Genomic DNA, 25,486 nt, shown 5'->3' with positions numbered 1-25,486 from the left:
CAAAGTAATATGATGGAATACTCTTCCCTCCATTGAAAAGCATTCTATTTTGAAGTAAAGGCTAAAGCCAGTATTTCTCCCCTTATTCTTTTTTTTTTTAATTAAGTATCTTTATTTTTTTTTCTCCCCTTATTCTCTACCTTCTTAGCTTTATGTAAGCCACACCAATTCACTGAAACATGAAATCAAGCCCAGAGAAACAATAAATACTCCTAAAAATAATTTTTTTCAAACCATTTTTCAAATGATTACTAATTTAGACAAAATGTAACTAGCCTAAATGTTACTAACACCTGTTTTCCTAAAGTTGGATATGAGTTAAATTATTCAGTTCAATAGAGGTAGTACAATTGTGGTGTGGGTGCTAATTAGTATCAAATGACAGAAAAGCAGCAGAAGGCAATGTCTACAGTCAAGGAGCTTACACAAAGGTGAGATGACAAAATATGTGGTGTAGATAAAAAGGGTAAGTACTGTAAGACAAAAAGGAAAGCTGCTACTGGTTTCTGTTAGACTCAAAGTCCCTTGCAGGAAGAGGTTATGTCTCCATGGTTTTATCTGGAACAATGTTTGATAAACATTTGCAGAAGCTGACTAAATGGAAAGTGGAATTTGAGCTGGATTCTGAAGGCGGAATCACTGTGAATAGTAAAGAAGGCAATGAGCATTTTAGGAAAGGCCTGTAAGTCTCAGGTGCTGGGGAGGGGAAGCCTCTGATACAGGGAAGGGTACAATGTGTCTTTCATTCAACTCTGCTTTTTCTTTCAATCAAAAAAGAACTATATTAAAGTGTTAAGCATAGATAGCAAAGCATTACTGGTTTTTTTTTAATAATGTGCTATTAAAACAAAATATAAAAATAATTTAATCAACTAGGTTAACTGTAACTGTTCACTAGACCTTTAATACTAATTATTGTTGACTTTTAACCCTGACTTTCTCTCTAATCTTGGGTAGAATTATAATCCTAAATTCTTAACAATAAGGCAACTAACTGGCCTGGCTGGAATACAGAATTCATGTTGAGTAGCAGAGCTACTTGGAAGACTAAGGAGAAGACATTAAGTTTGGTGACTGGGATAAATGTGATGACAGCATTGGAGAGTACAAGATGAGGATGATGAATTTGGTTTGGAATTAATGGAATCTAGGTTGCCAGCAAGACATCCAAATAGAGAGTTAGAGTGAGAGAACAGAATTTGAGATCCAGGTCTTCAAATCATTTTTATAAAACCCAAGATTTTACGGCCATAACTTATCAATTCCCTAAAGAAGTAACTGTAGAGGGAGGCCAGGTCTCGAGCCAGTGCCTAGGTTGTCTTGAAACAGAAGGTTAGTAGGAATAAGACAAGAATGAATAAAATACAGCAGTCACAGCAAAAGGAATAGAAAAATAGCATTATGTGATATCACAGAGGCCAAAGTAAGGACACTCACAATGCCAGACGAGCCAGAAGGACAAATGACAAGGCAGTAAAGGAAAACAGACTAAACACAGGCTGCTAGACTTGGTAAGATGAAGACCATAGATAGTCTTGGGGACTGCAGTTTCAATAGAGGAACAGAATTTGATGTCAGGAAAAAAAAAAGAATTTAATAACAGATAACAAATTAGGGTACGTGAAACCGATGTGTAAGCATGATTTCAGAAGTAGAGGAACAAGGGGAAAAAATTGAACAAATGGTTAAAAAAAAACAAAATGGATATGAGAAAATTTATGTTAAAATTGGATTATGAGTGTTTAAAGGTGAAGAGGAGAAACTTGAGAAGGAAAGAACAGAAAAACTGTAATTAGAAGGGCTGAAGTACAGCAGGAAGGGTATTTAGAAGCTAGAAGGGCACAGGATAGGACTGAGGAGAAAGAGACACTTTCTGAGGCTGTTTCAAAGGCAGAGCTGTGCTGACAAAAAGTGGTCAGTCAGGTCATACCAGATAGCTTTGATATCACCAGGCAGCAATGCTTGGAGTGAAAGAGAGCCCAGATTTGGAATTCAAGTCCTTCCTTTGAAAGGCCGAGTAAGCTACTGCCTCTGTAAATCCAGCTTTACTTATCTGCAGTGCCTACCAGAGGGTGGCTGTGTAAAACAAAGGAGGTGACACTCCAAAGTGTCTATTTTAGTGTCTCCCACAGGAGGACCATCCTTTATTTCCCTTTCACGGGGAAAAAACTTGGTACTCGATAGAAGTGTGAGGGTGAAATAGAAACAAGTGAGGAAGGGTAGAAAGGGGATGAGAAGGAGGAGGAACGAAATGGGAGAGGGAAAGAAAGCAGCCACCCGGTTCTTAATTAACATCAACAGAATTTTTTTATGATTCAATCTCAAACCCAGAGTAGAAATTTAAAGAAAGAAAAGTTGGTTTAGCACAGCTTCTTCAGGAACTGGGCTAGTGAATTAATGGAAGAAGTAGAAAACCAGGCAGCAGGGTATGCTTGGTTGAAGCAGGACAGAATGAATTTGTAGTAGGCAAAGTTAGCACAGTTCTGGGTCATTTCTAGCATGATAAGTTCTAATAGCAAAGAAAGCAGGTTGGTAAAATAAAATTTACTCTAAAATCTTTCTTAAAAGCACTGAACATTGAATAAATGTAAGTTCTCTTATAAAAAAAATTTAGAATAAAGCATTTCTCAGCTTATTTGCTCCCCAAATATGTCAGTATAAATGACATATATATTATGTCATTTATAAATGACATAAACTGGTATAAATGATGGCAGTTTCTTTTAGAACTTTCAAGGTCGCAGAGAAATGTTTAGTACAGAAACAAGACTTCTGCCAGTGCCTTAATCTAAGACTGGCAAGTAAGAGAGTCTACACACATATATATTCATTTGGAAAAGATATGTTGGTACCTGGCACAAGACATGCAGTAGGGAGAGGGGAGGGCAGGGGGAGGTATCTGTGAGGATCTGTTTGTATAAATCAGGGTCAGGGTGGGAAGGATGGGTTCAGGGAAACATTTGGTAAAGCTGAGGCAAAAGTAAGATTCAAGGGATTATGTTTAGGGTGACTATAATAGTAGCATTACAGTAACAGTAGCATAAACACATGTTTGGAGTATTGTATGGGAATGAATTTTTGCTTGCCTCAGCTTAGAATTATAGAACCTTATTTTGGGAATAAATCTGAGGGATTTTATAAACTATCTACATTTCCCAACATCTTGTCTATGAATATTATGAGGAATTAATTTGAATTAATTTTAAAATTACTTAAGTAAGAGTATTAAAAAGGGAAACCATCTTTGCAGTCACTTTAGTTTCTTAATAAGGTATTTTAGAAATAATTACCTACCTATTTTGACTCTCCCCCTCTCAGGACCTTCTCCCATTACTAGGATATTTGCTGGTTTCTAGAAATAAAAATAGAGCATTCAAATTACTATATTCTTTTGACATGCTCTAAAATGGAAAAAAGTTCTTATAATATGAAAATGTCACTTCTGGATTTTCATCAAAACTATAATTGAATAGCAAGTACCCTCTACATTAAGCATTTGACACACTTGAAGTTAGCACTAACTTTCCCAAAACATCCTTGCTATAGAAACATCTTATTTTCAAAATTATATCATACAAATAATCACAAAGGAATTAAAGCTATCATTTCTATTTATCCCTCAGAAGTAATGACTAGTAATAACTTTAAAACCTGTACAAATTATAAGCTGTTCTATTACTGCCCACAACAAAGGGCTTTTGTGGTTGAAAATTTTTATATAAATTCCCAGCCACAAGATAATTACCTTCATTTAAATGAGTCAAGTGGAATATTTCTTGCTAAATAGTTCTAAACTACTGTAGGAAAACATGGTCAACATTCAACAGATTCCATTAAAATTCATACACCTTATGGTTCATGCAAAAGTGAAATTCCAAGTATAATCTCAAGAAGGAGGAAAATAAAAGTCAAGGCTAATACAGAGCCATACAAAGAAAAGGGTAGGCTGAAAATGTATCCACCATCTTTTAAGACTCTTTAAAAAGTCATTCTTATTTGTAGACATTTGAGTAACATTTTAAAGGAGAAATTAACAGGATTTTGTGACTAGTTGAAGGCAGAGAGGCTTTTGGGCAAGTAAGTTTCCTCTGTAAATTCTCTGAAGAGAAAATTTATGATTCATTTATACAATCAATAAATACATTTTTAATGTCTTCCAGGACAGTGAACCATACTAAGAATTAAAAGGAAAAATAAAAGCACAGGAAACCAAATTCCTAACTTCCAGATGTTCACTATATAAATAGAAATATCAGAAGCTTTGTGTAATACTAGAAGCTAATGCTAATTATGAGCTATGAAGAAGACTGAGGTCTTGGGTTAGAGGTTAAACTAGATTACTTTTAAGATCCCTTCCAATTTGCTGACTCTTTTAAAAGTCTCAATGAAAACAATAAGCACTAAAAATAAAAATGAACAGGGAGGAAATGATTAGAGTTTCCATTGTTAAGGGAAATGTTCACTGAAGGTGGGGGGCAGGGGTGATGTCCATTATCCAGATCCTGAAAAATGAATAGGCAGAGCACATGAAAGGTAATGACATAAGCTTAGGAGAAAGTAAGAAGTCTGCCCTGACAGAAAGTGGAGGATGAATGCTGTAGGCAGCAGAATGAACCTAGACTCTGCATTGTTTTAAACACCAGGTGAAGTATCTGATCTGTATGTTACAGGCAGCAAGATTACAGGAAGTGTGAGGGAAAGTCGCTCAGTCATGTCTGACTCTCTGTGACCCCATAGACTATAGTCCATGGGATTCTCCAGGCCAGCATCCTGGAGTGGGTAGCCTTTCCCTTCTCCAGGGGATCTTCCCAACCCAGGGATCTAACTGGGGTCTCCTGCATTGCAGGCGGATTCTTTACCAGCTGAGCTATCAGGGAAGCACAGGAAAGGGGGAGGTATCAGAACTGGGTATGGGTCATAAGGGCTCCATCCAAGGACTTCTCAGCTGAAATGAAGACGGAGTTATGGAGCTGAGGAACATTTTAAAGGAGAAATTAACAGGACTTACTAGTTGAAGGCAGAAGATTAAGACAAAGGGTGATAAAGATTTCACCAAGGTTTTGAGTTAATGTGACTGGAAGAATGGTGTCTTTGTGATAGAAAATCTATGAGAAGTACTGATTTGGGAGGGGGAACAAGAAAGAGAAGATGACACGTGGAGTTGTGTGAGAGGCCTGGTCGCACTAGTCAGGACAGTGGAAATAGGAAGATTCAGATTTGAAGTTTATTGTCACTGGAGCGTGGTAATTGAAGACATGAGACACGATTAGTTTACTATAGCAGAAAGAGAAAAACAGCATCAGACAAAAACCAAACCTTCAAAATAAGTTTGACAATTATTTATCAAAGCTCCATTATGTTTAAAACACTGTATTGCAGACTTTCGGGAAACAAAGAAAAATAAAACATGAAGCCTTATCTTCAAACAGGTTAATATATCTAGTAGGGAAAGAGAGAGAACTTTTTATAAAGTACAAGGCAGATTACAGAAAGTACCAAAACAGCAAAAGAAATCGCTGGGATTAGATGATCCTTCTCAGTGAATATCAGGGTAGTCTTTAGGAAGGAAATAACTTTAGATGAATTTAAGAATGACTAAGATTTTGATAAGCATAAACAAAAGAATGACTTTTCAGGCTCAGAGAACCCAAAAGTTAAGAGCCCAGTCACAAAGAAAACCCACAGACATAGCATGCTGAAGAGCCTAGACGTGTTATGATGTGACTAGAGTACAGAAAGCTCAGTGAAGAAATAAGGCTAGGAACTATGTTGGGAATTAAATGTCACATTAGAGAAACTACAATTTATTCTATAGGCTGGGCCAAGACAAGACACTGAGATAATCAGATCAATATTTAGGGAAAAAAACTCTGGTAGTATTATGAAGGATAAACTGGAAAATAGAGATGGACCACAAAGTAAAGACGGAAGCCAGGTGGAAGTGGACTACAACAGTCCAGGGAAAAGTTAACTTGTGGCAGTGGTCATGGGGGAACATGTAAGAGCATTTCAAGGTAAAAGCTCAAGATTTGGCATTGCTTTTTTTGCACTACTTTCTCTACCCTCCATAGTCATTCGTTCAACAAATACTGACTGAGCATCTAACAGTAATTTAGATCCTAGAGATATCATACTAAACAAAACCAGGTAAAATCCTTAACCGCATGAGCTTATATTCCAGTGGGGAAAAAAGGGTAATAACAAATATACAGTACATCAGTATTGATCAATACTGTGGAAAAATAATAAAGAGAATACAAGAGATTTCTGCATCTAGTATTATGGCTGACTTCTGTCCACGGAATTCTCTAGCAAGAATACTGGAGTGGGTTGCCATTCCCTTCTCCAGAGGATCTTCCCAACCCGGGGATCGAACCTGGGTCTCCCACATTGCAGGCAGATTCTTTACCAGCTGCGCCACCAGGGAAGCCCCCTTTCTTAATAATGCCCTTTTCTTAAAAGCTATTTTGTATAACACTACTGTAGTTGATTCTTTTAGCAGTTTGCATGCTATATCTTTTAATAGTCTTTTACTTTCACCTTTTTCTAAAATCAACATAAGTCCAGTACTATAAAACAATAATTAAAGACATATGCATTAGAAAGGCAGAAACAAAACTACTAGTTATTTTGAGGTGATATTAATTGTCTACATAGAAAGCCCAAAGTATTTACAGACAAATTATTAGCAATAGTAAAAGAGTTTAACAGGAAGTATGGCTACTTGAACAGTATGAACAAGTCAAATGTACTTCTATATATCACGAAAAAAAAAAACTAGGAGATACAGTTTTTCAAAATCATCATTTTTATAGCAAAAACAAAACAAAAACCTGTAAGATGCCTAGGAATAAATATATCAAATAATTTACAAGATTTTTATATAGAACACCTTGCAACCTTATCTTAAATTACATTAAGAAGTTCTAAGTAAATTAAGAGCTCATGTTTATACATAAGAAGACTCAATACAATAAAGACATCAATTCTCCCCATACTTATCTACATATTCAATGCAATTTCCATCAAAATTCCATCAGAGTTTCCTTGTGGAACTTGAAAGGCTGATTTTAAAATGTATGTGGAAGAGCAAACAGCTAAGAATAGCCAAGAGATTCACAAGGCATTAGGAGGAGGGGATGAAGAGAAGAATCTGGCTCATGATTTATTTTAAAGCTATCGTAATTAAAACAGAATGGGACTGGTACAGAGAGAGATAAACTGATCAATGGGAGAGAATGGAGAACTAAGAGGAGAAGAACCTCAGATCAGTGGAGAATGGAAGAATTAATCATTAAACGGTGCTGGCATAGCAAGTTATCCAAATGGGGAAAAAATAAGTAAAATGAATCCTCACCTCATACCATATATACAGTAATTTCAGGAGGATTAAGGAATTAAATGTGAAAAACAAAACTTTAAAACTGAAGAAAATAAAAAACTGGAGTATATCTTTCTGACCCTAAAGTAGGGAAGAATTTCTTAAACAAGATACAAAGAATAACCATAAAAGGAAGGACTGATAAATTTGGCAATTAAAGCAACTTCCAATCATCAAAGATCAGGAAAATAAAAAGACAAACAGGGAGAACTATTTGTAACATAGATCAGCCACGAAGGTTTCGTATCCAGAATAAAGAAGTTCTACAAATCAAGATGAAAAACAACCTAACAGAAAAATGAACAAAATGTCTGCACAGGGATTTTAAAAAAAGAAGAAAGCAGTTTAACTGCTAAGCATAGGAAAAGATGTCACACCACATCAATAATGGGGGAAATGCAAAGGAAAATCCCACTAAGATACCATTTTATTATACCTAGTAGACTGGCTAACAGTTAAGAACAGTTGAGTAGGAAATAGGTCAGGGGAAATTCCAGTACACTGCTGGTGGGAGAATAAACTGGTACAACTTCTTTGGAAAACAATTTGGCATCATCTTGCCAAACTGAACAATTGCATACCCTTCAACTGAGTAATTCCCTTTTTAGATACACTAAAGAATATCCAAAGCGCATTTTGTAATCCCCAAAAGAGAAAAAAAAAAAATCTGGACACAACCCAAATTTCTAGCTAATAGGAAAATGGAGAAATTAAATGTGATAGAGTCATACAATGAATTATAAAAATAGCAGTGAAAAATCATTGAATTACAAATAAAGGTAAAAAATGTTCAGATCTTGGAAGCACTATGTTGAGGGGAAAAAAGCACATTTCAGAAGACTATATATAGCAGGATGCCATTTTCATAAAACTTAAAACCAAGCAAAGCTAAAAAATATTAAAAATGTACTGTCTAGGCATATATACAAATGTTATAAACCTATTACTTTTTAAGGGGTGAATAACAGGTTCAAATTCAGGATGTTTGTTACCTCTTGGAAGGAAGCAGGAGGATAAGATAAGGGGGAAAAGATAAAACAGAAACAAGCTATCGGTAATGTTCCAATTACTGGGTTAAGTGATACTCTCTCGACTGTTATGCCTTGTAAGGTACATACAAACATATCAAATCTTCTTTTTGTGTTTATCGTACACTAAGATAATATGGACAAAAAGTAAAGGAACAGGGATGAGGTACTGATGACAGTGGGTTAGAAGGGTGTTATTTTTAACATTACTTAAGCATTCTTTTAAATTACTTAGACAGTACCTCCATGAGGTCACCTTTGGGATAAGGCCGGACAGAAGTGCAGTAATAAGGGGAAAGCAGTTCAGTGCCTGAAGGCGGGTGAACTGGAGACACAGCAGGGAGGACAGTGGGTACCCGGCAGAACAGAGGATAGGGCACTGTGATTCTAAAGAGAGGACACCCAAGGGAGGGCTGGCCTGCTCTTTCCAATGGTTCTGCTTTTGGCACAAGTCATTTGGGTACCAGAACTGGACAGGTTCTTGAGCACGTCTGGCCTGTGCTCTGAAAGTTCTGAGGGCTGCCATAAGATTAGCAGTAGGCCATGGTCATGGTTGTTTGGAGCAGTTAGGAAAAACACTGGTGAGCTGGCAGGCTGGCTAACTGGAGAAAAAGCAAAAGGGTCACTGTGGTTGGACTCAATGTGAGAAGACAAGCAGAGGGGAGGGGTAAGGCAAAGGTTAAAGAGGGAGCTGCCCATCACAATGTGGGGACTTGGAAAGACTAGGTTTTACATAACTAGAATTAGCATCATTTTGTTATCTTTCTGTCTTATCCATAATTTTTACAAATTGCATGATTTATTATGTGTGTGTGTGTGTGTGTGTGTGTGTGTAAAGAGCAATATTGCATAGGAACCTAGAATGTTAGGTCCATGAATCAAGGTCAATTGGAAGTGGTCAAACAGGAGATGGCAAGAGTGAATGTCGACATTGTAGGAATCAGCGAACTAAAAACTGGAATGGGTGAATTTAACTCAGATGACCATTATACCTACTACTGTGGGCAAGAATCCCTTAGAAGAAATGAAGTAGCCATCATAATCAACAAGAGTCCAAAATGCAGTACCTGGATGCAATCTCAAAAATGACAGAATGATCTCTGTTCGTTTCCAAGGCAAACCATTCAATATCACAGTAATCTAAGTCTATGCCCTGACCAGTAATGCTGAAGAAGCTGAAGTTGAACAGTTCTATGAAGACCTACAAGACCTTCTAGAATACCCAAAAAAGATGTCCGAGGCGACTGGAATGCAAAAATAGGAAGTCAAGAAACACCTGGAGTAACAGGCAAATTTGGTCTTGGAATACAGAATGAAGCAGGGCAAAGGCTAACAGAGTTTTGCCAAGAGAATGCACTGGTCATAGCAAACACCCTCTTCCAACAACACAAGAGAAGACTCCTCACATGGACATTACCAGATGGTCAACACCAAAATCAGATTGATTATATTCTTTGCAGCCAAAGATGGAGAAGCTCTATAGTCAGCAAAAACAAGATTTGGAGCTGACTGTGGCTCAGATCATGAACTCCTTATTGCCAAATTCATACGTAAATAGCCAAAACTGTGGTTTTTCCAGTAGTCATGTATCGAAGTGAGAGTCAGACTATAAAGAAAGCTGAGTGCCAAAGAATTGATGCTTTTGAACTGTAGTGTTGGAGGACTCTTGAAGAGTTCCTTGGACTGCAACGAGATACAACCAGTCCATCCTAAAGGAAATCAGTCCTGAATATTCACTGGAAGGACTGATGCTGAAGCTGAAACCAACTCCAGTATTTTGGCCACCTGATGTGAAGAGTTGACTCATTTGAAAAGACCCTGATGCTGGGAAGGATTGAAGGTGGGAGGAGTAGGGGACAACAGAGGATGAGAAGGTTGGATGGCATCACTGACTCAATAGACATGAGTTTGAGTAAACTCCAGGAGTTGGAGATGGACAGGGAGGTCTGGCATGCTGCAGTCCATGGGGTTGCAAAGAGTCAGACATGACTGAGCAACTGAACTGAACTGAAGAAAGTAGGGAAAAACCACTAGACCATTCAGGTATGACCTAAATAAAAACCCTTACAATTATACAGTGGAAGTGAGAAATAGTTCAAGGGATTAGATCTGAATAACAGAGTGCCTGAAGAACTATGGATGGAGGTTCGTGACATTGTACAGGAGACAGGGATCAAGACCATCCCCAAGAAAAAGAAATGCCAAAAAGCAAAATGGCTGTCTGAGGAGGCCTTACAAATAGCTGTGAAAAGAAGAGAAGCAAAAAGCAAAGGAGAAAAGGAACGATATACCCATTTGAATGCAGAGTTCCAAAGAATAGCAAGGAGAGATAAGAAAGACTTCCTCAGTGATCAGTGCAAAGAAACAGAGGAAAACAATAGAATGGGAAAGACTAGAGATCTCTTCAAGAAAATTAGAGATACCAAGGGAACATTTCATGCAGAGATGGGCACAATAAAGGACAGAAATGGTATGGACCTAACAAGCAGAAGACATGAAGAAGAGGTGGCAAGAATACACAGAAGAATTGTACAAAAAAGATCTTCATGACCCAGACAATCATGATGGTATGATCACTCACGTAGAACCAGACATCCTAGAATGAGAAGTCAAGCGGGACTTAGGAAGCATCACTACGAACAAAGCTAGAGAAGGTGATGAAATTCCAGTTGAGCTATTTCAAATCCTAAAAGGTGATGCTGTGAAAGTGTTGCATTCAATGTGCCAGCAGATTTGGAAAACTTGTGGCCACAGGACTGGAAAAGGTGAGTCTTCATTCCAATCCCTAATAAAGGCAATCCCAAAGAATGCTCAAACTACCACACAGTCTCACTCATCTCACACAGTAGTAAAGCAATGCTCAAAATTCTCCAAGCCAGGCTTCAACAGTATGTGAACCGTGAACTTCCAGATGTTCAAGCTGGTTTTAGAAAAGGCAGAGGAACCAGAGATAAAATCACCAACATCTGTTGGATCATCGAAAAAGCAAGAGAGTTCCAGAAAAACATCTATTTGGTTTTATTGACTATGCCAAAGCCTTTGACTGTGTGGATCACAACAAATTGGAAAATTCTGAAAGAGATGGGAATACCAGACCACCTGACCTGCCTCTTGAGAAATCTGTATACCGGTCAAGAAGCAACAGTTAGAACTGGACATGGAACAACAGACTGGTTCCAAATTGGGAAAGGAGTACATCAAGGCCGAATATTGTCACCCTGCTTATTTAACTTATATGCAGAGTACATCATGAGAAACGCTGGGCTGGAGGAAGCACAAGCTGGAATCAAGATTGCCGGGAGAAATATCAATAACCTCAGATATGCAGGTGACACCAGCCTTATGGCAGAAAGTGAAGAACTAAAGAGCCTCTTGATGAAGGTGAAAGAGAAGAGCGAAAAAGTTGGCTTAAAACTCAACATTCAGAACACTAAGATCATGGCATCCGGTTCCATCATTTCATGGCAAATAGATGGGGAAACAGTGGAAACAGTGAGAGACTTTATTTTGGGGGGCTCCAAAATCACTGAAGATGGTGACTGCAGCCATGAAATTAAAAGACGCTTACTCCTTGGAAGAAAAGTTATGACCAACTTAGACAGCGTATTAACAAGCAGAGACATTACTTTACCAACAAAGGTCCGTCTAGTCAAAGCTATGGTTTTTCCAATAGTCATGTATAGATGTGAGAGTTGGACCATAAAGAAAGCTGAGCACCGAAGAATTGATGCTTTTGAACTGTGGTGTTGGAGAAGACTCTTGAGAGTCCCTTGGACTGCAAGGAGATCCAACCAGTCCATCCTAAAGGAGATCAGTCCTGAATATTCATTGGAAGGACTGATGCTGAAGCTAAAACTCCAATACTTTGGCCACTTGATGCGACGAACTGACTCATTTGAAAAGACCCTGATGCTGGGAAAGATTGAAGGCAGGAGGAGAAGGGGACGACAGAGGATGAGATGGTTGGATGGCATCACTGACTCACTGACGGAAGCCTGGCATGCTGCAGTCCATGGGGTCACAAAGAGTCAGACAAAACTGAGCAAATGAACTGAACTGAACTGATGTATGTGTGTCCTGTTCAATCTGTGATGGCAAGGTTTGGAGAGATTATCATTTTCTACTACATTATATATTTCCATAATGTTTGACTTTTTATGTTTTGGTATTGTTTGTAATTAGAGAAGTAGTATGTTTAATAAGAAAAATAAAATAATACTGAGAGGAATAAAGGGTAGAAGAACAAGAGCCCATAAAAGAACTAGTGAAGGAGTATCCAAGATAAGAAAACATAGGTAGCCTAGGCTTCTAGAAGTTAAGAGTTTAAAGAGGAAAAGGTGGTCTTCAGAAACAGCAGAATGCAAGCTGAGAAGAGACAACTTTGAGACAACCAGAAGGTCGTTGGTGACTTTGAAAAAATAATTTCTGTGCATTTACAGAAGCTAGCTGCCGTAAATGAGACCCCAATTAAGTGGGAAACAGGCAAAAGCAAATTTAGGCTTTTTTTTTTTTTTTTTTTTGCCATGCTCTGTGGCATCCAGGACCTTAGTTCCCCAACCAGGGATTGAATCTGGGCCCTCAGTGGTGAAAGTGTGGAATGCCCAGTAAAGGGAGATTTAGAGTACATTTTTCAAGACCTTAGTGAGATTTCTGGGATATAAGTTTTTAAAATTGTAAAAGTATGTAAACCATCTTATGTACCATTTGTTACATTATTTGCATTTCCTAAAATTTGAGCTTAAATCCTTAAAAAAAAAAAAAAAAAAAGATGTAAGATAAAAATACAAAGTATGTGACAAAGGAACAAAAATTGTTTCACATAAGAACTGAAAATGGGGACTTCCCTGGCGACCCAGTGGTTAAGACTAGGCACCGCAGGGGACATGGGTTCATCCCTCATGAGAGAACTAAGATGCCACAGCCCTGCGGTGCAGTCAAAAAAGAAAGACGAAATCAAAGTAGATTATGAGCTGCTGAATGGGAGAAAACCAGGAAGCCGGTCTTGATCGCTATTAGCTAACTCTGGTTAGAAGTTCCTATAGCTGTGCTATAAGGAAACAGAGAACATGAACAGGAGCAGCACAGTGAAATGAGGATAGAGAGAGAGAGAGAAGGATCTAGCGAGTTCTGAAGTCAGTAGAGAATACTTTTGACACGTCTGTTGGAAGCCCAGGGAAGCTGTACGTGTGGAATCTCCATGTAGATAGAGCCTGAGATGAGGTCAGAAGTGGTGACAAGGTTTGGGAGAACATGACTGTCAGCTCTTTTGTACAGGCTGAGAGAGAAACCCAGAGTCTGGGCACTATCCACAGAGAAGGGCTCCTGTAGTCAAGTTAAAATCTGGAATCGCAGAGGGAATCATTTTGAAATGCACACCTCTTAACTGGGATTAACTATCCCCTTCAGAAATACGTAAATAATTGTTAAGGTCATAAGATATTTGATGTTTCAAAATAACAACAAAATAATGTGATCACCCATGAAAATACATTTAACTTAGGGAACTATCTTCAATATCCTGTCATAAATCATAATGGAAAAGAAAATAAGTAAAAATAAGATGTTTTTAACTTTTGAAAAGCATTTTTACATCAGTTTCCCTGTTTTTTTTTTTTTTTTTTTAGGAGAATTACGCAAAAATACAGGGCTGGGGGCAAGTCTCGGAACAACTCCATCTAACCCTCAGGATTCCACACTCAGGTGTGTTTACAGATATTATGCTGAATTTTCAAAAGACTAACTTTGACAGTGATTAATTAACTAAAGGTACATGCTATTAGAGAAACAAAGGAAACTGCAGCTCATGCACACACCCCCACACATAAACCTGAAAGAATGGAAAGAGGATACCAAAACGGTTCTGACCTAGTTACATCCCAATTAACACAGACGATGTTGTACTGAAACCCCTCTTCTCACTGTGAACACAAAATACCAGCTGTGAAAGAAAGTGACGCTGCTGGGTTTGCACACTTTGGTTACCATGGAAACAGTAGAAATGGCAGGACTTGGAGACCTCACATTTAACTTATCAGCAATAAAATTGGATAGACAAATCAAGGCTGCAGGGTTCATTTTAGTTAAATTGTATCTAAAAGGCAAAAGTCAGGGAAATAATGAGATAAACCATATGATTACTCAGAAATTTTTCTTGAAATATCTGCGTTTTACAAGAATTTAGTTAATTGTTGAATGTACATTCACGGTGTTTTACGTGTATCTTAGACAGGTTTTTTCCTTTTATAGAATCAATTGTTTTTCACAGGGTTAAATTTATTTAATTGGCACATCATAAATAGAACAGCCTAACAATATACAATTTATCCTATTACATTTGCTTTACACTCCCTGCCCCAGGACATTTGGAACAAAAATATGAAACCCACAAGATGACTCTCATCAGCACCAATAAAGAAGACAGAAAAACACAAACACAATTGTCTACAATCCTGAATGACAGGAAAAAACCAATCAGATATCAATCAGACTAGTTTCTGAACAATGAACAGTGCTAGCCTAATATTAGTGGCTGCAACTATTCTTTTCTTTAAATACAGAAGTGGCGCAACTCTCGTCACATCTGATACAGAAGTACATTCCCAGGAGAAAATCCTCAGTTTATGTTCCTTTGTTTACACTGTTCTCCATTGTTCACCTTGAACAAATAAGATTCTGTGTTGTAACAAACAGGGCAAATAACTAAGAATAAGAAACATGCTTTTTTCCTGAAATACAACACTCAATTGCTAGCAGCATTAGTCTTATCATACATTTACCCTTTAAAATAACCTGTTAGTAATTGTTTTAAAAATTATACAGTATCTGATTATTGTGACTGCAACCTCCTAAAAAGCAGGGAAGATATTTCTGTCACCACTTTATGTATTCGCTGATTTGCTGGCTGAATGAAAAATTGCCAATGGTTAGTAATCATGGTCCTTTGATAGGGAAGTTCTAAATTTTAAAAGAAACTGTAAGAAACTAGAATAAACACTTACCATGAAATATGCCAAGCTCACTTCTGAACACAGACTTTTAAATCCTAATTTAAATTTATTCCAGGATTTCAACAATCACTTATTGCCAATGATTCCAAAATCTATACCTCTAAGTCTCTATATATCTAGAGATACGTCAGCTGTATGCTGGTCATCTCCACAATCATCTCAAATTCAACATGTTCACACTGAATTTTCCCTACCCCTCTTTCTGATGGTATTCCCTTCTCAGTCACTCAGTTATCAAAAATATCAAAAACAGAAGTCTGAGCACCTGTCCTTTATTTCTCGAATCTAATCAGGTCCTCGGGTTTGATTATCTTACCTCCTAAAGATTTATCTACTATCTCTCCTCCTCTCTGGGCTTCCCTGGTGGCTCAGTGGTAAAGAATCCACCTGCAACGCAGGAGATGTAGGTTAGATCCCTGCGTCAGGAAGATCCCCTGGAGAAGCAAATGACAACTTGCTTCAGTATTCTTGTCTGGAAAATCCCATGGACAGAGGAACCTGGTAGGCTACAATCCATGGGGTCGCAAAGAGTTGGACAGGACTGAGCACACACACATCATCTACTATTAGCATCCCCAGTCTTCCTGCAACACAGGAGACCCAGATTTGATCCCTGGGTTGGGAAGGTCGCCTGAAGGAAACGGCAACCCACTCCAGTATTCCTGCCTGGGAAATCCCATGGTCAGAGGAGTCTGGTGGCCTACAGTCCATGGGGTAGCAAAGAGTTGGACACGAGTTAGCGACTAAACCACCACATCTGTCCTTCATGCACTTACTTCTCTATCAGTGGTAAAGAACCTGCCTGCTAAAACAGGAGACACAGGTTCAATCCCTGATCTGGGAAGACCCCACGTGCCCCGGAGCAACTAAGCCTGTGCACCATAACCACTGGGGCTATGCTCTACAGCCCAGGAACCACAACTACTGAAGTCCCAGCACCTAGAACCAGTGCGTGCACGCATGCATGCTAAGTTGCTTCAGTTGTGTCTGACTCTTAGTGATCCCATGAACTGTAGCCTGCCACGCTCCTCTGTCCATGGGATTCTCCAGGCAAGAATACTGGAGTGGGTTGCCATGCCCTCCTCCAGGGGATCTTCCTGACCCCTTCCTGGCAGGTCGGCTCTTGACCACTAGCGCTACCTATGTAGCCCCCTAGAGCCCATGCTCCACAACAAAAGATGCCACTGCGATGAGAAGCCTGCAGATGGCAACTAGAAAGTAGTTTCTCTCCCCAAAGCTAGAGAAAAGCCCATGCAGCAATGAAAACCCAGCACAGCCTTAAAAAAATTGTTTAAGTCTACTGTAATCTGGTGCCCACTTCTCTCTCCTTCCTCCTCTTTCGCTACTCTTGTTTTGCACCAGTAATATTAAAGTGCTCCCACTTTCTTACCCCTGGAGAAGGGAATGGCAACCCACTCCAGTCGTCTTACCTGGAAAATCCCATGGATGGAGAAGCCTGGCGGGCCCCAGTCCATCGGGTCACAAAGAGTCAGACACGACTGAATGACTAGCAGTTTCTTACCCCATGCCCTTATTCATGCTGTCCCCTCTGCCTGGAATGCTCTCCCCACCCACGCCGCCGCCCCCACCCCCCCCAATTCATTCTTATAAATTCCCACTCATCATTTCAGATTCAGCTCAGTGTGAGTCCTCCAGGAGAGCCCCATCCCAACTGGTTATGTATTCTTCTGTGCTCCCAGCACCTTGTACATAGCTGATCCATGAATATACCTTATAATTTCTTTTTTAAAAGAAATTTCTTTTACGATTATCCATTTATGTGTATCTCCCGCCCCCCACCCCCATGCATTCATTAGGAAAGGGATTGTATTTCATCTGTGCCTGTATTCCCAGTGCCCAGCCTACTGTCTGGAACACCTTAGAAAGATGAAATGTGTTTATAAAGCAAATATTCTAAGTCTAAAAACCGGTACTTTTCCCACAGAAATCCAGGAAAATGGCATTAGGTTCCATAATTCTGTAAGTGTCATACTTTAGGTGTATTGTGGGTTAAATAGGCCTTTGTATTCAACAGAACCTAACCACTATTTAAAGTGCGACTTCTAAGCAAAAATCCCTTCCCAGTTAGAAATTATGTATTTATAACAAGATGCAGGCTGTCTTATAATGGGAGCAGTCTGTAATATTAAATGCTATGATTAATTTCATTTTACTTTAAAATGGTCTAGAGGTAATGGGCATCCTTGTTAATTAAACCTTGGTATTCATGGTAAACAGCTGCCAACACAGCACTGCAAGACAGTGAACAATGCACTTCTTTGTCTTTGCCTTTTAGGAGTGGTCACAGGCCTGAACAGCAGAGATAAGGTTTTCTTTTCTCTAACAAGAACCAATAAAAAGCAGCCTTTATAAAAAGCTTAATGCAAGACAAACACATGTATCCAGAAGGCTATTTACCTAAGTAACTTCAAGGTCACCAACAGTGTGTAATCAAGATATATTCCACATTGACAGCAAGGCCAGGAAATAAAGCCACAATGACACTCAGATGCTATCCTATTTATTAACTAGTACAATCCATCCGCAGAGAAGCAACACTGGTAGAAAGCAGTTTTCTTTTTACATTTGTGACATTCATATTCAAATCGAAGAATTCAGTATTATTACCGTGGGAGATTAAGAATGTCAGAGGTAGAAATTAAGAAGCTGAGCCCTCTCAGTTTACTCATGAAGAAATGTAAAAAAAAAAAAAAAAACAAACCCTACAACCTCAACTAAGTTCACTGTCCACACACTGTGGCAGACCCAGGATTAGAACCCAAGTCTCTCAGTGGCGCACTCTAGGCCAAGCTTATGAGAACAAAAGCACACTTGGCAAATGAACAATACTTAATTGGCTTACAGCGCTCACCAAGAATAGACTTCTACTCTGATGGTACTTAGATAAAAATATAACCACACAAAATTTAACCATCATAAGTAAAATGAACCATCAGTCCTTAAATGCAAGATCCCCTCTTGATGAAGATACTATCATTCCCAATAAGGAATCTGAATCATCCTGTGTGTGTGTGTGTGTTAGGCACTCAGTTGTGTCCACCTCTTTCGAAACCCATGGACTGTAGCCCTCCAGGCTCCTCAGACCATGGAATTCTCCAGGTAAGAATACTGGAGTGGGTTGCCATTCCCTTCTCCAGGGGATCTTCCCAACTCAGGGATCAAAGCCAGGTCTTCTGCATTGCAGGTGGGTGGATTCTTTACCATCTGAGCCACCAGGGAAGCCCTGAATCTTCCTATGCTACTGCTGCTGCTAAGTCACTTCAGTCGTGTCCGACTCTGTTCGATCCCATAGACGGCAGCCCACCAGGCTCCGCCGTCCCTGGGATTCTCCAGGCAAGAACACTGGAGTGGGTTGCCATTTCCTTCTCCAACGTATGACAGTGAAAAGTGAAAGTGAAGCTGCTCAGTCATGTCCGACTCTTAGCAACCCCTGGACTGCAGCCTACTAGGCTCCTCCGTCCATGGGATTTTCCAGGCAAGAGTACTGGAGTGAGATGCCATTCCCTTCTCCAGGGGATCTTCCCAACTCAGGGATCAAAGCCAGGTCTTCTGCATTGCAGGTGGATTCTTTACCATCTGAGCCACCAGGGAAGCCCTGAATCATCCTATAGTGCTGCTCAAATAGAATGTCAGTGGTGGTCAGGGGCTTCTGCACATAACACAACCACTCAACTCCCCACTACTACCTTATCCTTTCAGCTCCGCTCAAACACCAGTTTCAAAGAAGACTTTCTGACCTCCTGGATTAGGTCAGTTCACACCTTAAATCCTCTCAAAGCACCTTGGACATCTCCTTTATTGAACTTACCACAGGTTTTTTTCAAATTATCATATATTTAGTCATGTGACTGTTTAAAGTCTATTTCCCTCCTAGTCTAAAATCAACTTTAGGAAACCTTCTTGTTCATTTTGCACACACTGTATTCCCCACATCTACAACACAAGGACCAAAACAAATACTTTTGAGAGTTGCATGGTAGGTAGCAAGAATGAATAAATTAATGATCCTTGTTCTTGGCTCATCTTCAGATGCCCTTTGCATGGGGCAGTTCTGACAGCAGCTGTTAAACCCTGCTCTAGATGAAACACCCCAAATGAGCTGTGATATTGCCTGTGGTGGACAGAATGGTGGCCCGCCCTCGACCCCAAAGATGTCCACATCTTAATTCCAGAAGCCTGTAACAATGTTATATCACATGGCAGGAGGGAATTAAGATAGTAAATAGAATAAGGTTGCTCAGGTGAGCCCAGTGGAATCACAATAATCCTTATATCTGGAAAACAGGGAAGAATCAGCATCATAGTGAAGCAATGAAAAGGACTCGACCAGCCATTGCTGGTTTCAAAGCTAAAAGGAAGGAAACCAAGGTCAAAGAATGCAGGTGATCTCAAGAAGACAGGAAAGGCAAGAAAGCAGATTCTCCCCTAGGGTCTCCTCAAAGAAACAAAGCCTTGCCAACACCTTGATTATTAGTTTAGTGAGACCCATTTTGGATTTCTTAACTCTAAGATAGTTTGTGTGTCTTAAGCCACTAAATTTGTGGCAGTTTGTTACAGCAGTAATAGGAAACTAATGCACAGAGTTTAATTTTATTTGGAAGCACAGTCTCAGTTGCCTCTCAAGAGTCTAGTCTTGACCAAAGTCCAGATCTGAAGGCTTGGAAGTGACCCACCTAATGAGAGCGTCTGTGTCTGTTCAATGCATAATATCAGGTGCAAATAGCTCTTCATAATCTTTATTGTGCTCTATTAAACTAAAACCCTTAGTTTACTTTGGTCTTTGAGAGCTACCCTGAATTTGCCACTGACTTAAGAAGTAAATGTCATTTGCTAACCCCTGTTGTTCCCATCCACTCTTGGGTCTTTAAAATCTTTCACAGCTAAATGATCAAGCCCTTCCTTGGTATCTGCGTGCATGTGTGCTAAGTCACTTCAGTCGTGTCCAACTGTTTGCAACTCTATGAATTGCAGCCTGTCAGGTTCCTCTGTCCAGGGGATCTCCAGGCAAGAATACTGGAGTGGGTTGCCATGCACGCCTCCAGGGGATCTTCTGGACCCAGGGATTGAACCTACATCTCTTATGTCTCCTACATTGGGAGACAGGTTCTTTACCACTAGCGCCACGTGGGAAGCCCTCCTTGGTATCTAACAGTCTTCTAATGGAGAAGGTTTGTGAATAGCCATGCAACTTGGAATTAGTCTGGGTCCTTTACAAATTGGGTAATAAATTATTATAAAAGTTTGTGGGAGCTTGGCAGTCCAGTGGCAGGCCAGTGGTTAAGACTCTGCTCTTCCAATGCAGGGGATGCAGGTTCAATCCTTGGTAGGGCAAACTAAGATTCCATATACCTCTTGGTGTGGCCCCCCCAAAAAGTTTTTTTGATAGTATACATATTTTATTGAAAAGAGAACCACCATACAATCCATTCCTGGGTATTTTTCAGAAAAAAAACAGCAACAGTAGTTCAGAAAGATATCTGCATCCCTATGTTCACTGCAGCATTATTTATAATACCCAAGATATAGAAGGAACCTAACTGTCCACTGATACACAGATAAAGAAGATGTGGTGTATACACACACACACACCATGGAATATTACTCAAGTCACAAAAAAGAATAAAATCTTTCATTTCCAACAATATCAATGGACCTGGAAGGTATTATGCTAAATGAAGTAAGTCAGCGAAAAGACAAATACAAAATGATTTCATTTATATATGGAATATGAAAAACAAAACAAATGAACAAACAAACCAAAACAGAAACAAACTCTGAGACACAGAGAACAAACAGGTAGTTTCCAGAGGGGAGGGGTGGGAGGGGATGAGTGAAATAGGTGACAGAGATTAAGAGGTACAAACTTCCAGTTACAAAATAAATAAGTTATGAGAATGAAAGGTACAGCATGGAGAATACAATCAACAATTTTATAATAACTTTGTATGGTGACTTTGGTCTTTGAAAACTGCCTTAAATTTGCTATTGACTTACTGTGATCATTTTGTGATGTATAGAAATATCAAGTCATTATGTTGTGTACCTAGAACCAATGAAGTGTTGCAAGTCAATTATATTTCAATAAACAAAATAATAAAAAGAATGCCTGTGGCAGTATATATATTTGTCCTAATTCATCAATTTGTAATTAAAATGGGTGCATTTTATTGTATACAAGTTCTACTTCAGTAAAATTAATAAAATAGTATGCCTGGATGAATTCTTCAGTTTTAAACATAGGACTCAAAGTACTGGGGCTCCTTCTGTATGCCCTGGTTCCTAACCAGTTTCTGCCATTGCTGTCACTGTGGAATATATCTTGACTATATACCCTTTTAGGGACTATTAAGTTAACTTGGCAAATAACCTTCTATATCATGTGTTTGTGAGTGCAGGCAATAAAACTATACTGAAGTCAGTGAGCATCAAAAGAATCTTGACCCTGAGCTGAAGCTTAAGAGGCCTTACAGGCCACTGTGAGTCAAACCACGTCCCCTTTGAAGCTGACCCTCTAAGAAGTGTGATTCTTAGTATGTATCACCTGCCTGTGCAACAGATGGTAGAGCATTACGCTCTCACTCAAACCAGATGTACAGGAGTCTGCTGGAAACTCCAGTGACTGGGCTGTGGGTATGGATGATGGAAAAACTGACATGCCAAAATGAATTGCAGCCCCACATCTAGAAAACACTTCAATAATCCCTTGTTACATTTGTAAAGTATGTGTGGCAGTATCCAGAGTATTGTAAGAAACGTTCCCTTACCTATCTTTACCAGAGCTGTACAGAGAGGGCATGACAGGAGTCAATGCACACAGTCCAAGGCCTTCCGGCTGCCGGCGGGAGCAGCTGAGCCACTGACCGTGGGGGACTAGCTCTCAGGAGCTAGTCAGGAACCACAGGTCACCCACAAAAGCCCTAGTGTGAATCTTCAGCATGACAAGATCTGTGACTATCCAGAATCATCTAAAATTACAGGTTGGAATAAACAGGCCATATTCAACTTTTTTCATTGTTAGCTCTGCATTCTGAAAGAAATTAGGGTGATTAAATCATATTAAAATAAATACTACTTTCTGTCACAATTCTTAATAAATCAAATGAAAAATAATAGTCATTTGATTAACATGGAATTGTTTGAATGAAAAGTTATGTGAAACACTAACTTTGATCTCATTTAAGCAAGTTTCTTGTATTCTTTAATACAAGACTTGGCAAAAAATATTAGCAATATTTAAATATAAACCAGATGAAACATGACCTACCTTTTTTTTTAAATACCAAGAAGCATGTCTCATATATTTATAGTAGGGCTCTACTCTCTAAACCAGAAGGAGCTAGGAAGAGCATTAGGCTAAAGGAATTCCAGAGAAGAAAGCAGTTAAAACCAAGGTCAATACTGGATTGCTGATGATATTCAGAAGAACATACAGAAGAAGCTTCTTCAGAAAATCAGGAATTCAGGAACTCTAGAGCTAACACTACAGAGTCAACAACCATGTAAAGCACCTATCACTGCCATTTTACAAATGAATAAGGCTTGAGTAGCAAGATTAACCATCTTAGAAATAATTTTTTTTTTAAATCTAGGATCTCAAAGCTCCCATACCACAAGAACAAAGCTAAAATTCTAAAACATTATCAAAATGCCTGCAAAATGCTGAAATGACGGCTACAGTAAGATTTTAAGGGTTTCTTTGACGTATAAACATTTACCTTATCAGGCCCTGTTTAGCATAGGCAAAATTAAAGACTTTGATCCATCTCCTTGTGACACAAGATACAAAGAGAAGCTGTGAGACACAGCGAGATTTTCTAGACAATTCTCCAACAACCAAGCATTTAACATTTTAATCAAACCTTCACAAAGAAGAACAGCACAGCACTTTTTTTTCCAGTTGAGTAGAAAACAGAGAGCCATCTTTGATTTCATATATAGCACTTTCCTATAATGATGTTCCTAAAGAGTCGTCAAATGCTCTTTTTGGCTAAAGGACTGTATTTCACGTTGTCCTTTTACTGCTTGTCAGCTAGCTGGTAGAACTCAACAGCATTAGCAACCTTGGAAAACAATATTTTTGTCATCATTGCTATGTATTGCTTTACATAAATGAGTGAAAAAGAAAAACAAACATATAATAAGTACTAATAGTGGTAAGAATATGCCTCAGACTGCGTAACAAAGAAAGAACCTCTCAGTATGTTCAAAGTAAAAAATCCTGGATCTCAGTTGAACATGCCCTCTAGGTTTACGTGGATTAAACTTGTGATCTAATAGCAGGGTGGGGAAGGAGCGAGGGGAGAGGTGAGGAGGGGAAAAGTAAGGAACATATACCAGATTCTGGGAGTAAATCACGAATAATGTAAAAGGGAAGGAATAATTGGTACATTATAATGTTTCATTACTCTTTAGAACTAGAACTATCCTGAAATTCTTACTACACAAGCAGCTTTTATACATGGAAGAGACTGTGTATGAAAAGAGAGGACTTCTTGCATTTTCTTCACTGTATTTTAACTAAATAAAAAGGACAATAACAGGATCCAAACCTCATTTAAAAGCCTCTCAGATCTATGGTAGGCAGCTTCAGATGTAGTTTCCAATCATCCCCACCCCCAGTACACACACTCTCCTTTAGCTATTTCTGTTGAATATGGCTATGCCTGCGTCCTCAGCTGCCAAGTCATGTTCAGCTCTTTTGCAACCCCATGGACTGTAGCCCGTCAGACTCCTCTGTCCATGAGATTTCCCAGGCAAGAATACGGGAGTAGGTAGTCATTTCCTCCTCCAGGGAATCTTCCTGACCTAGGGATTGAACCCGTGTCTCCTGCATTGGCAGGTGGGTTCTTTACTACTAAGCCACCACGGAAGCCCAGCATGGGCTCTGCCTCGTGACTTGTAATGAACAGAATACAGCACAAGTAGTGAGCTGTCACTTTCACCATTAACTTACAGAAAACTGTGACTTTCATCTTGCTAGCACATTCTTTCACCCTCATGGGAAAGAAAACTGCCATGTTTTAGATGAGCTATGGAGAGGCCCAAGTGACAACGAACAAAGGAAGGCCTCCACCACCCATCAGTCTGTGAGGAAACAAATCCTGCAAAAAAACCACATGAGTGAACTATCAAGACTTGACTATAGCCTTTCAAAGAGACTTTGAGAATCCAAGTAACCCACACCAAGCTTCCTGACCCATAGAATCTCTGAGATAATAAATGCTGTTTGAAGATACTACATTTTTTGAGGCCAATTTGTTACTAATACACACTTAAAATATACATTGCCAACATGTCATAAACAATCTACACTGATGTTGAAAGTCCAGTAAGAATTCTGCCTGAACAAGCAGGGTGTCATAAGGAAGAAAAATAAGTATCATCAAGCCAAAATTATGTAGTTTTGTCAGTTAGTATGACAAAATTATCCAGAGTCATATATTACACATTTCTCTGCAGCAAAAATCTCTAGTGCCTCATGTTTATTAGTCAACTGAACTATATCTGACTCTAAGTATCGGCGAGTTTTATTATTACTATTATTTTAATCATCATTAAACTCTAATAGAATAAATAAGTCTTAAGGGCCATAACCGAGCCTACTGGTAGTTCAGATGATAAAACAGCTGCCTACAATGCAGGAGACCCAGGTGTGATCCCTGGGTCAGGAAGATCCCCTGGAGAGGGGAATGGCAACCCACTCCAGTATTCTTCCCTGGAGAATTTAACCGACAGAAGCCTGGTGGGCTTCAGTCCACGGGTCACAAACAGTCGGACATGATAGAGCGAGTGATACTTTTCACTTTCTGGGTCTGAGACAGAAGTAACTTTATACCAATCCAAAACTGTTCAGTAGATGTTAGTTAGTAATAAAACTCAAAAGATCACAGGATGTAAAATTATTTTCTCCAACTGGATCTCACAAACACTTGCACGTACTATGTTTACAGACCGCATACTAGCTATTTGTGCCTGTGGACTTCAAATGACCCACTATTAGCCCGCTATTGTGAACAGTAATTACCATGCAAAACTCAAGTTAGAATTTT

General features: G+C 39.2%; 1 protein-coding gene across 3 annotated transcripts in view; it reads right to left on the bottom strand.

Annotated features, from left to right (window-relative positions):
- The window catches only part of CDK19 (cyclin dependent kinase 19), a 268,286-nt gene that overhangs the window by 21,733 nt on the left and 221,067 nt on the right, over positions 1-25,486 (bottom strand). For all 3 annotated transcript variants that reach the window (XM_065911735.1, XM_065911733.1, XM_065911734.1), the window contains one exon: positions 3,295-3,352. In XM_065911735.1, coding sequence (XP_065767807.1) covers positions 3,295-3,352 — 58 coding nt within the window. The remainder of the gene's footprint in view (positions 1-3,294; positions 3,353-25,486) is intronic.

The sequence above is a fragment of the Muntiacus reevesi genome, chromosome 19 (genome assembly GCF_963930625.1).
Source record: "Muntiacus reevesi chromosome 19, mMunRee1.1, whole genome shotgun sequence".
Taxonomy (NCBI): Eukaryota; Metazoa; Chordata; class Mammalia; order Artiodactyla; family Cervidae; genus Muntiacus; species Muntiacus reevesi.
This window is presented reverse-complemented; position numbering and strand designations above follow the sequence as displayed.